At 38.8% G+C, this 12,685-nt stretch overlaps 1 protein-coding gene across 2 annotated transcripts; it reads left to right on the plus strand.

Annotated features, from left to right (window-relative positions):
• Positions 1-152: 152 nt before the first annotated feature.
• Positions 153-12,312, plus strand: FAM76B (family with sequence similarity 76 member B). Of its 2 annotated transcripts, none has more exons than XM_035328436.1 (10): positions 153-321; positions 801-865; positions 978-1,032; positions 2,571-2,726; positions 3,662-3,858; positions 5,806-5,853; positions 6,053-6,133; positions 6,787-6,922; positions 8,981-9,082; positions 9,704-12,312. In XM_035328436.1, exons 1-10 carry the CDS (start codon positions 217-219, stop codon positions 9,791-9,793), a joined length of 1,035 nt encoding a protein of 344 aa, XP_035184327.1. In that variant the 5' UTR covers positions 153-216; the 3' UTR covers positions 9,794-12,312. The 2 variants fall into 2 exon arrangements, with proteins under 2 accessions (XP_035184327.1, XP_035184334.1); XM_035328443.1 differs by having other exon boundaries at positions 6,790-6,922.
• The last annotated feature ends 373 nt before the right edge of the window (positions 12,313-12,685 follow it).

Genomic DNA, 12,685 nt, shown 5'->3' on the forward strand with positions numbered 1-12,685 from the left:
GAAAGGGAAGACGGCGCGGTAAGCCCCGCCCCCTGCGGGGCTGGCGGGACGTCACAGAGTCACGTTTGAGTGGCGTGCCAGACGTCCAATAAAAAAGAAGGGTGGGGGCTCTCGGCCAATCGAAGGCCAATCCTCGGGGGGCGCCTCCCCTCGGGCCCCCCGCCCCCCGGTCCGGGTGCGGGTTCGGGCCCCGCGTCCCCGCCGGGAGAGGCGCGGATGGCGGCGGCGGCGCAGGCGGCGGGGCCGGCTCTGTACGCCTGCACCAAGTGCACGCAGCGCTACCCGTTCGAGGAGCTGTCGCAGGGGCAGCAGCTGTGTAAGGTGAGGGGGGGCGGGGCGGGGACGGCGGGAGGCTGGGATCCAGGGGGAGGTCGGGACAAGGGAGAGGCCGGGACCGGGGGGAGGTTGGCACCCGGGGGAGTCCGGGCAGGGGGAGGCCGGGACCCCGGGGGAGGTCGGGCAGGGGGAGGTTGGGACCGGGGGCAGGCCGGGATCCAGGGGAGGACAGCACCCGGGAGAGGTTGAGGCTGGCGGAGACCGGGACCAGGGGGAGGTTGGGACCCAAGGGAGGCTGGGCAGGGGGAGGCCGGGATCCGGGGGAGGCCAGCACCCGGCTGAGACCCCGGGGGCGTCCGGCCAGGGAGAGGTCGGGACCCGGAGGAGGCCGGGATCCAGGGGAGACCAGCGCTCGGGGAAGGTTGGGACCCAGGGGAGGCCAGGGAGGGAGAGGCTGGGACTCAAGGGAGGTCGGACGCCTGTGCCGGCAGAAGGAGCTGACCCCGGTGTTTTCTCCCCCCCAGGAGTGCCGCATCGCGCACCCCGTTGTCAAGTGCACCTACTGCCGCTCCGAGTTCCAGCAGGAGAGGTACTGGGGTTGGGGGGTGTTGGGGCACCTGGTCCATGCCGTCAGCACCCATGGACAGAGCGTGAGTGAGTAACCAGGGGCTGGTTCAATATCTGTACGTTTGTGTCTCTAGCAAAACCAACACCATATGCAAGAAGTGTGCCCAGAACGTCAAGCAGTTCGGAACGGTGAGTAGGCTCTTGTTTCTCAAAGTTCACATTAGGTCCAGCCGTCTCATAGCTCTAAAAGTTCAGGTTAGATCCATCCATCTCTCAGTTCTAAAAGTTCAGATTAGATCCATCCATCTCTCAGCTCTAAAAGCTCAACTTAGATCCATTAACCTCCTAAAATTAAAAAGCTTTCAGAGCTAAAAAATAAAACCTTTTGGAAAGGTGATGAAAACGACAGGCAGCTCTTCGTTTCCTTTACGGCTCACAGTTTCTGTTTTTTCAGACTTAAAGCCGTTGTGGTTATGTGTGGTTTAACAGTTATGAATAACTGCAATGTAGTTATTCACAGCAAAAACAATGTTAATTCACTTTACGCATGTAAAGTAGTTCTTTGCATATGCTCATGAATGCACGCTTGACAGCAGGAAGACTATTAGCTGCCTGTGTTCTTAATGAGTGGTAAATGGGAAAATCTAATCATACCACATCGCTTATATTATGTAAGTCTTCAATTTTTAGAGGCGCATTAATCATCTTAAGCTGCTAAGTAGAAAAGATTGACTTTATTCATGTTACTTTGCATTTGCCCATCTTGAATCTCAGCGTCGGTTCCGTTAGAGAAATTAACCTTTTTAATATATGAACGCAGGCGTTGTAGCAGAGTGCCCTGCAGACACTTGTTTAGAGAAGGTATCAAGATAATCTTGTTTGGGAAACAAAAGCCCGTAACTTCTTCATACTTACCATCAAGCACACTAGATGAATTTCAGCTTACAGGAGAAACGTAACAGCTGTTGGTATGTAGTCAGGCATTTTGTGAATGTAAATGATGTAAACTAAACAAAGAACATCCTTTGAAAAGCTGAAAATGTAGCGCAATTAAGAACAGGGCAGATCCAGCTATGTTTTATTGGTATTTCATCAAAAAAAGGGAACTGCAGGGAAGATAATCAGCTATTTCTGACCTCTGAAAACTGTCAGGAGTTTTATTTTCTACCAGTATATAACTCTAGCTTACTGGCTGATCAGAAACTTGATTATCTGTCCCAGTGGTGCCTGAAGGGTGTTTTTTGTTGCTTCCTTTTTTTTTGAGTTTCTTACAGAATTGCAGAGATGAAGATACACATCCTGGAGGTGCAGGGCTATCAAATCCCTGAGTAGTTGAGTGGAGAGGGATGTTTTCGGAACCTCCGAAGTCTAAAAATGGCTTGATTACTCTTCTTTTAAATTTACGTAATTTGTTTAGTAATGTAGTAAAACAGAGAGATAAATATCATCCTTTTTTTTAAAAAAAAAAAAGACGGGTATAGCAATCAAAAAGTATTTCTTTCACTGATTTTGTATGTGAGCTTTCATGGAAAGTGCAGTGTTTTTTGATCTTTGAAGGACTATTACTGTCATTACTAAAGACACAAAAGGCAGGAAAAAAGTTTTTTTTAAGGCATACCATATGAACCCATAGTAGTTTAGAAGCATCGTGTGATTTGAATGAACTGTGTTAATGCTTTCCGGTTTCTGGAGTGAACTAACCTCAGTTCAACTTACCTCTTTTCCAGCCCAAGCCTTGTCAGTATTGTAATATTATTGCAGCGTTTATTGGCACAAAATGTCAGCGTTGCACCAACTCAGAAAAGAAGTATGGCCCACCTCAGACGTGTGAACAGTGCAAACAGCAGTGTGCTTTTGATCGAAAAGAAGAGGGAAGAAGGAAGGTAGGCTTTGTTCCAGAGCTGTAATGGCTTAGGTTGACAAAAGAAGATGTTCCTGCTTCATAAAAGACAGATGAACAGGAGTGTTCAAGTTCACTAATATTAGATTAAAGATGCTGTGCTTTGCAGTATCTGAATTACGTTCATTAACTTGCAGTTTTTAGATTCACTACTGGGCTATTTTATTTTAAATTAAATCACTCTTTTTTAAGTAGGCTTAAGAATACTCTTGCAGTGGTCGCTGGGAGCAGAGCAGCTGAATAGTTCTTGGTGCTTTGATTTTTTTTTTGTATTTCCCTATCCATTGCCTCTTACGTATGTCCTTAACTTGATTCTGTCACTTTACCTCTTCCAATTTGCCTGCCTTGCCTTAAAATACAGCACCAGAGAGGCAGAGTCCTTTTAACCTCCCCGTGTTTTCTTAAATAGCTTTGGTGAGTGCCACTTTCTCATTCCAGAAGGTGCTGAGGAAATGACCTCAAAAGCCTCTTGCCCGAACCCAAGACTAGTGCTGTTTTTACAGAAGAATTTACTTGGTACAAGTAACACGTTGGCTGGACATCTTGATTCTGCCTGGAGTACCATGGGTTGAGAGAGGTTACACGGTGTCTAAGCTAAAAATGACTTGCCCCTTATAAAAGTTATTGTCTTTTCTGTGATACAGAGTAAATCCAATATTTGCTAAGAATGCCTTCTGCCGTAATTTCCAATGACAAAAGGAAAAGGAGTAAGCTTCACTTTATTAAAGAATAACACGTGTATGTTGGAGATACAGTAGTGCTGTTTTGTACCAAAAGGATGTCTGGATTTTTCCTAAAGATATCAGACTAATTGAAGCAATTGCAAATAATAACAATAATGATAGTAAATATTGAAATGCATCATTTTAGTGCAAGTATATGTGGGGAAAAAAACCCGTATGATTTATTTCCCAACAGGTTGATGGAAAGTTGTTGTGTTGGCTCTGCACCCTGTCCTACAAGCGAGTGCTACAGAAGACGAAAGAACAGAGGAAGAGTTTAGGATCTTCACATTCTAACTCCTCATCTTCATCTCTTACTGAGAAAGACCAGCATCATTCGAAACACCACCACCAGCACCACCACCACCATCGTCACAGCAGTAGTCATCATAAGTAAGTATTTCAAAAATTGAAGTAGCTTTAGGTACCTCTTCTTATTCAGTGTGCTGTTAGTACTGAGATCAAAGTAAAGGAAATAAGAAATGTGGTTTAAAATACGGCATCAAACTCAGGAGCAGAAGGTCTGTCAAAGTCTGTCAAAACCTTTGTATTCTCAACATTTGGTTGAAGAGAAGCCAGCCAAGTGCAGAAATTCGTGGTGGCCATCAAACCTGTTGATTTTACGATCGGTAGCAGGTCTAGAAAAGATACCTGCAGGATGGCTGCAAAAAAACAAGTTACTTGGGGATAAACTTGGACTTCCAAGCAGCAACTGCTGTGCGGTACCTGCTATGTGGCACGCAGTTACCATGTATGTACTAGCTCCCGAACTTACTTCACTGTGCCTTGTTTATGTGCACATCCTGGTTAAATGGAGAAGCAGGAAAGGCAGGGGATCACCGTTGATCTGTGAGCAGTTTGCGTCTCTTTGCTAGTTTTAATCACATCCTCCTGGAAGAGGCAGTTTGTGAGTGGCTGTCCTAGGAAGACGCAGGAAGATAACGCTGTCAGTTCATTTACTGTCACCGATAACATTTCACGTAGATCTGTCCAATCTCCTGCAAGTTTTCTCAGCGTGTCATCTCTGCCTGTGGTATAAGCAGCATATCAGCTTTAATTTAGATACCCAGCTTATCAAATCACGCCTCCCAGGATTGATTTGTTTCTTATACTAGTACAATAGCTGTCATTATTTTTATTTCCATTGACAGGCTTATGGCAGTGTAACTTTAGAACTTCTTTTGGTTTTTGTATTTTGTTGGATAGTGAATACTACAGCTGCAGTGATAATGACCCCTGTCATGAAAAGACACGCAAACTTTTTCATTCCTCAAGCTTAACTTTTCCAGTGCTTTTTTGTTTTTGACTGAAACTTGTCCGACTAAGCGCAGCATAAAGATAGGAGCAAAATAAGCTACAGTAATATTGAGGATGAGGAGAAGAGAAATGTAAATGCTCACAATTAAAAACCAACAACAACAACAAAAAACTTTTTAGGCACTTGAGGAAGAAAATTATTCTTGGCATACAGACAATTATTGTACTGTTTCTGTTCTCTATTCCACTGACAATTGAGTTACAAATTACAACATCTAATTTAATGCATGTGACAGGTGTGGTGAGGATTAAATTTAAAAAGTTCTCTCTTTACTACAATACAGAGCTTCCAATATATTCCAGAGTTACAAAAAAATATGACCTGTATAGAGATATGCTTAATGTTCCTTGCTTAGCAACGTTTTCTATATCCTGCCCCGGGTCCATTGCTTGTAGTTCAGTAAGTAAGAATCTCTTTCCCTCTCCATTTCAGTTATTGTTGAGGTGAGAGAATAATACAAGATACAAAATACAAAATCATTGAACTGTTTGATTCAGTGCAGTCTTCTAAATTTTACTGTTCCTATGTCAATGCTGTTCAGCAAAGTTACTTTTTAAATTATTGTAAACATGTCTTTAGAGTTGAAAAAGTTCTTTTCAGGGATCCAAAAGTTAACGTTGCTTATATGCCACCACATAAGCACCATTTTAGGCAATGTTCATATTACAGTATGGGAATCCCAAGAATGCTGTTTTAGGTCAGCTTGCTGAGCACGCGATTAGCAATATGAAGTACACAAAAATTGGGAAAATATCAGAAGAAGCTTTAACTGTCACTTTTGAAATCTACCCCTTGCATCTTGCGGTAGTGTGAATATTTAGTTAAAATATAGTTTTTAGTGTGCAGACTATTATGTCAAGAGTGCAGACTATTATGTCAAGAGTGGTCATGAGTATGATCACAGGCAATACGACTGCCCAACTGAAAATCCAAAATTGGTAGTTTTCTTTATTTACAAAATTCTCAGTAGCTTAGAAATAATGGTGTTTGGTCAGTTACCAAGTACATTTCACATATTTCAGAATCAGCAGTCTGAGTCCAGAACAAGATCAGGGACTATGGAAACAGAGGTAAATATGATATTATTTGTTAACTTCTTGTTAATTTATCTTGCAATTTTTATTTAAAGGACTTTCTTTTTCTTGCATTTCTGTCTAGTCTCTAGCATTCCAGCTAGGAGCATGAGTTAGTTATTTTACATGTACCAAATGGTGATAATAGAGAGTTACATAGTACAAGGCTTTAGGTTTACATTTTGTTTGATTTCAGCCATAAATCCTCTGCAGCTATTCAGAATGAAACTCCAAAGAAAAAACCCAAACTGGAATCCAAGCCATCAAATGGAGATAGGTAAAGTTATATTTTTGTAAAGCTGAACCATTTCAACCAAACAGAGCACTATTTTGGCCAGGTCCTTCCTTTTCCTTTATGTTTGAAGAATGAGGGAGGTGAAACTGTTGTCTGGCCAAACATTATTGGGTGGCATCTGAGTGCTGTCGGTCAACTAAATTACTTTATTAGCAGAAACCTGGCACTGCATTCCTTCTTTAAGGCTCTTTGGGGCAACATTAAAGGTTAAATAACAAGGCAACAGTTAATGAAATAGTATTCCCTAATATCACTGTTTTTTTAGATTACATGCAGGGTTGAACCGGCTATTTAATGTTAACCTAGTATCTAAAGAAGTCTTTTGGGCCTTTAAGTGTGAGACTGAATCTTTATTCTGTCTCTGACCAAACAGTTGGAATAAATGTAAGAGTGGCTGCTTCAGTCAAAAGCTATTTGTCCCCCTCAAAGCTAATAATTATATTTCTGCAGGTGTATGTAATGTGTGCCATTAGTAAGGTAATTTGCCAGTTGCATCCATTTCTGTCAGGTACATACTTTTTTGCGTTAGTCCGTAAGGATGTTTGTGGAATTATTAATTATACAATACGAACTTTGAAAAAATGAACTGTTTTTTACTATTGATGTTGCAAGTAATTATTGTTTTCTATTTTTAGTAGCTCTATAAATCAATCAGCAGACAGTGGGGGAACTGACAACTTTGTTCTCATAAGTCAGCTGAAAGAAGAAGTAATGTCGCTTAAACGTCTTCTGCAGCAAAGAGATCAGACTATTTTAGAAAAAGATAAAAAGGTAAACATTTCATCTGCTCAAGGAGAACTTTGTAATTTTATTGTCTATTTTGTGGATTGTTAGCAACGTCAAAATGGTGAGATTAAAAAAACTGCATCTGATTTTTATTTTTATTGTAACTAATCAGATCTTAACCTTTTAAAGGATAAGTATATATATATCGTATATATCATATATATTCATGAAACTGTATCTTGAATTTATTCTTGCTCTAAGTCAAAGAGGAATTCACCTTGCCTTACCTCAGCCATCTAGAAATTCACCATCTGATCCGCTGTTACTCAGGCAGCATGTGCCACAGGTGGCAGATAAAATACTGGACAGTAGTTTTTGTGTTTTAGATATTTTAAATTGAATCACAGCAAAGGTCCCAAATTACCTCTCTAGGCTGATGGGCACCCGAGATAAGAGGAGGAATACGAGTAGTAAGCATTTCAAGTTTTGCATAGTTTTTGCTTAGTTTTAAATTTAAGCTACTGTAGCCATAATTCATGAGACGGTGTACAAATGTACATGTACAATGCATGAAAATTGTTTAGTTTTTAAAAAATATTGTTAGTATACGTGTACTGTAGGTTACCAAGTCTTGGTCAGCGACTGGAAGAGAAGCTTGAATTAGCTGCCTGGCAGTCAACAAAAATGAAGCAAAATATAGTTAGGCCCAAATGGCTGCAGTGAAACTCACACAAGAGGTTCAGCTTTCAAAAAACCTAATGGCTGGCAAGAAAAGAGAAATAGCAACAAATGCGTGCTTCATTTAGCCTTTATTAGAGTGTAGTTCTTTGCCATCTATTTAATTAGATGTTTTTAAGACACCATCCGTAATGGTGGCTCTAGAGTCTGTTCAGGATTGAGTAAGTTATATTAGTAATTACATTTATAATGTTTTCAATTAAAAATTTGATTATAGATATGCATGGTGGTATATATTAAAATTTAGTGGTTAGGAATGTTGATCACAAAAGGAAATTAGGAAATTGCTTCCACTTTGAAGCTATAGATCAGAATCTGAACTTCTGTGCTTCAGTCTCTTGTGTGAAGGGTATTGAACCTTTTTAGTTAGTATCACTCTTATAATATACTTGCTAAGTTTCAGAACTGCTTGCTATTTCAAACCTTTAAGTGGTTAACGTGAAAGAGATGGGTAGTCTGTCATGGATACTGTTTAGGTTGTTTCTTCAAAGGACAGGCATTAAGGCCCTGATCTCTCTCTTATAAAGCCTGTAGAAGGTCATAAGTCAGTAGGAAATTCACTTGCCTATTTTTAATTTCATCTGCTGGGTAAAGCTAACAATGGGTTAGGTAAGGAAGTGTCACCTACTTCTGCGTAGTAACTTGTTTTATGCTGTTCCCATAGGGAGAGCATTTAATAATTTTAATATCCCCACTGTTAAAACTATTTGTTCAAACCTCAGAGATTTTTGAACCTAAAAGTTCCTGAGGCATGAGCTATTCAGTTTCTTCAGCTACTAGGGCAGGGGAAGAAGAGCTGAGCACACAATACAGTGTTTGCGTATGTGAGAAGTTTACAACAAATTGATGCATTGTGGGGGTTTTGTTTCTTTTTTTTACTGTGAAATAGTAAATATAAAGATGCTTGCTTAGATAAAAGTCTGCAAATACCAGTCTTGAGCCGTATTTGCGGGAGATTCTTGTCCTAAGGTTTCTGTAAGGACAGTGCCTCAACAGTTCGGAGTGCTCCAAAAGGAAAATCTTTCAAATGTGTAACTTGGGGCAAAACCAGCCACTCAGCACACCAGCTCTGTAGTACTGTGCAACACTCATTTTTCTTTTATTTTAGTCAAGATCTCAGCCATGTCACTGCCAGTGCTTACCAACTGCAGTACTGGTGTTGTTTGACTTTCTGGATAAAATGCGCGGCACCGAGACATTTCCATAGGTTCTGGAGATTTGACCCTCAGGAAGGAGGCACAATTTCCTGAAAGTTCTGGTTGCATACTTTACTCTAAATAATCCATAATCCATAAAGATTCTGTAGACTGATTAGAAGGCATACCGCAGCAGTCCAAGGAATCCTCACAGAATTTGTGCTTTTAGTTGACAGAGCTGAAGGCAGACTTCCAGTACCAGGAGTCCAACTTGAGGACAAAAATGAACAGTATGGAGAAAGCTCACAAGGAAACTGTGGAACAGTTGCAGGTAAGTAGCTGCTTCTTAATAGCTGAGCAATATTTCATATGGAATTATGTATCAGGCTGTTCACTCACTGAAGTGAAATAGTACAAGTCTGGAATGATCATTCCTATCTTTAAGTTTGTATGCATTGTACAGCAGTCAAAAATCTCCATACAAATTAAACTTACCATAAGAATTGCTTTCTAACTTGAAGAGATAGAGGCTTACATCAAGAGCTTTCTAAAAGGTTTTTGGTTTTTGTCTGTCCTCTGATACTTCATCAATTGTCAGTGTGCTGTTGATCTGATTTTTTGTCTTAGCATAATGCAATCAACAGTTAAATATTTCATGTTAAACTATGTGTCTACTTTGACAGGAAGAAAACCTGAATTAATTGCCTTATAAATCACTGAATGAACAGATGTTCAGTGCAATACCTCAGACACTGAATTTTGCTATGCAAGAAATGTGTTTGCTTGTTCTGTTAAACCTGGAATACACATACCAAGTCTTTGAATATTCTCAGCATGTACGTTTTGAAAATTTGTTTCATAAATGCAATGAGAAATTAGTGCATGGCAGTACTATGTGAGGCTTTACAGTAATTCATAAAACTTTTTTTTTTTTTTTTTACCTGTATTGCAGGCCAAAAACAGAGAACTGCTGAAGCAGGTTGCAGCATTATCAAAGGGTAAAAAGTTTGATAAGAGTGGGAGTATATTAACGTCTCCTTGAGGAACTGGTTATCCATGGGGTCTACTACTCAACGTAAATTTGAGTAATTCTGTGAAGCCCTTAAAATCCTGTGTAGTCGAAAAAATATTTTTGCACACCAGATTAGTTGGCGTGTTTCCTACACATTTTTATAATTAATAAGCAGCTTTTTTTAGTTACTGTTCAGATAAAATACTTCAACTGGCTTGAAGAATGTTTTTTATTTTTTTTATATTGGAAACTTTTTGCCAGCAATAGTATTAAAAATGGCATAGAGAACATAGCAGTGCTCTCTCTAAAAGGACAACATGCAATAACAAACTAGGTGTACTTTTTACAAAACAGCAACTGAGTCTTTTAAACTGTATGGATGTCAGCCAAAAGTTTATGAATCCGCAGTGATGCTGAACACTGGTTTCTGGCAACTGTTCTTTTACTTTGTATCAAAATACAAATTTAGAATGGAAAACATGGTGCTCAAGTGAAACTTAAAAAAAAAAAGACCTATATGTATTTGTAAATACAACTGTAACGGTTATATTCTTAGTTATAACAAGTAATTAGTGTTTTACATTCTTGTGATAGGGATTTACTGAAAGATTATCTATTGTACAGTAACAGAGGCAGCGTGTTTTTTGTAAGATTTACTGTAGATTTTTCTTGCAAGTGCCTTTCTCCAACTGTTTATTTATAGGAATGTTGGTATTTTGTACATAAGGTTTTTATGTTTTAAAATGATGTTTAATAAATGTTTTATGTAAATATAAATGTGTGTACAGAGGAATCTGAATCACAGATCAAAGTGGCTAGTGCAGTGCTTGAAGCAGCATCAAGAGCTAGCTAATTCATGGACAGTGAGTACTGGCTTTAGATAACCTTTGTAGCTTGTCTGTGAGGTGTAGAGTTTTGTTAGTGCTGCTCATGCCAAACACGTCCTGAACAAAAACAGAAATGTTTTTTGTTGTTTTTTTTTTTTTTGTGACACTAAAGTTTAGCAGATTGTTTATATTTCTCTCTATTTGGCACCGTGCTATAATTTTAAGTCCATGGCAGGCATTGTACCCCCAATGTAACATTTTTAATTAGCAATATACACTCAAATTTAAATATATATTCCCCACTGTCTGATTTAATTACTTAGTTCTAAATTATGGTTACTCTTCTTAATGAACTGCAAGGTTCTCACCCCCTGGTAAAGACAGACAACATGAAAAGAGTAGCCAGAACTAATGATCTTGAAATGGAGAGTGGGTATGCTGTCAGAGGGAGGGTGTTTTAATGTTTTGGGGTAGATTTTGATTCTAAATTACATCAGTTTAGGTTTAACTCTGCTCCTTATGGACATCAGTCATATTTAGAAATTTCTGTTAACCATAACCTAGTATATACCCCAAGGTCTCTGTTCAGGAAGGTGAGTTACAACTCAGCATAAAGCAAAGTAGACATACATGAGTAAAGGTTTAGTTCAGCTCTGGGTACTGGCTGATAACAGGGTAACTGTATTTCAGTAAGTTTAACTGTGTAGAATAAGCTACTCACCTTTTAATAAAAGAACTGTACCTAAAGTTACAAGTAACTAAAGTTACTTGGCTGTCCACCTATGTACTCAGCTGTGAATGCCTTTTCAGCAGTTCAAACAAGTTCCAGCAGTGACAGGCTAGTGAATGATTTGAAAAATCATGCTAGCTTGTTTTGTATGGTTTACGTGTATATTTATACACTACAGTCAACTTCGTATGTTTATAAATTCTCCTTCTTTAAAATTCCTAAACTAGGCTAGAGAATGCTGCTATCCTTTTGGGATGCTAGTCTTTTTTGGTTTTTAATATACAAATTTATGACTTTCGTTAATTCAGAGTAGTATTTTGATACTATTTTTTTCCATTTGAATGGAAACCCACGTTTGGTGAAATTGGTTTTAAAACATGAAACTGCATAGCAAATTGAAATATTTAAATTAGAATCACTTACTGATACCTGTTCAAGCTGCAGTAAGGACATTTTAAAGGATCAAACTGAAGTTCTGTATAAGAAGTAATTCATTTTATATAATCCCAGACAAAAACAAAAACTTTTAGGGGCTTCACAGTATTTAGTTCTAATTAAATACCTGCTCTTTTTGTTCCATAACCTCATTTTTTAACTTGATTTTTTTAAAGTTCTAAACAAGCCAACTGAATCCCGATCTTGAAAATAGTGTCCTGGAGCTGTAGGTTATTGACATAATAAACTGATGTTCTTTAAACGTGGATCTGCAAGGAGATTGTTGTAATGTATTGTGCTTTTTAGCCTGTTTCCAGATGTTGATTAGCGTTGACCAGTAATGGCCATTTTGGCTCAAGTTATTTATGTATTTTAAGCCCGTGAATATTGCGGCCCCCTTTTAGCTAGGATGTCTAAATATGCGTTCTGCAGTGAGGCTCTTCAGCTGTCCACATGTATAGACTATTGAAATACTGTACTGGCACACATCTGACTGTTGACATTTTGTACCTTTTCTAAATCCAATGTTTCACAATAAAATCTTGTCAAAACATTAATGTGTCCTTCTAAAATTATTCATAAATTCATATTTCATGTTAGTCCTTCAGGGTATGTCAATAATTAAGACTGTGGCACAAAAAAGACAGAATTTAACATTTGCATTTGATACTTAGATTTCTGGGAAGATTAGGTACCTTGGGTTGTCTACAAATTGTTGCAAATTAGGATTTCAGATTAATTTCTTAAGAAAAGATTCTGTTTTTCTACAGCACGATTGTAATACATAGAAATCTGTTGTTGAGAAGAAGGAAAAAACTTCAGTTTAGAAAAAAAGCTCTAACTGAAATCTAGTGAAATTTAATAGTCTTTATCAGGCTTTTTATATTCTTTAAACAAGGAGGGAAGACAAGCATCAGCACTTGTATTTAA

Source organism: Oxyura jamaicensis, chromosome 1 (assembly GCF_011077185.1).
Source record: "Oxyura jamaicensis isolate SHBP4307 breed ruddy duck chromosome 1, BPBGC_Ojam_1.0, whole genome shotgun sequence".
In the NCBI taxonomy this organism is placed as follows: Eukaryota; Metazoa; Chordata; class Aves; order Anseriformes; family Anatidae; genus Oxyura; species Oxyura jamaicensis.

Bases quoted from the DNA above. Each gene is read 5' to 3' on its own strand.
- FAM76B (XM_035328436.1), top strand. From the start codon at position 217: ATGGCGGCGGCGGCGCAGGCGGCGGGGCCGGCTCTGTACGCCTGCACC. The intron at 1,033-2,570 runs GTGAGTAGGCTC...CCTCTTTTCCAG, and splicing joins ACGTCAAGCAGTTCGGAACG to CCCAAGCCTTGTCAGTATTG. The intron at 5,854-6,052 runs GTAAATATGATA...GTTTGATTTCAG, and splicing joins CAGGGACTATGGAAACAGAG to CCATAAATCCTCTGCAGCTA.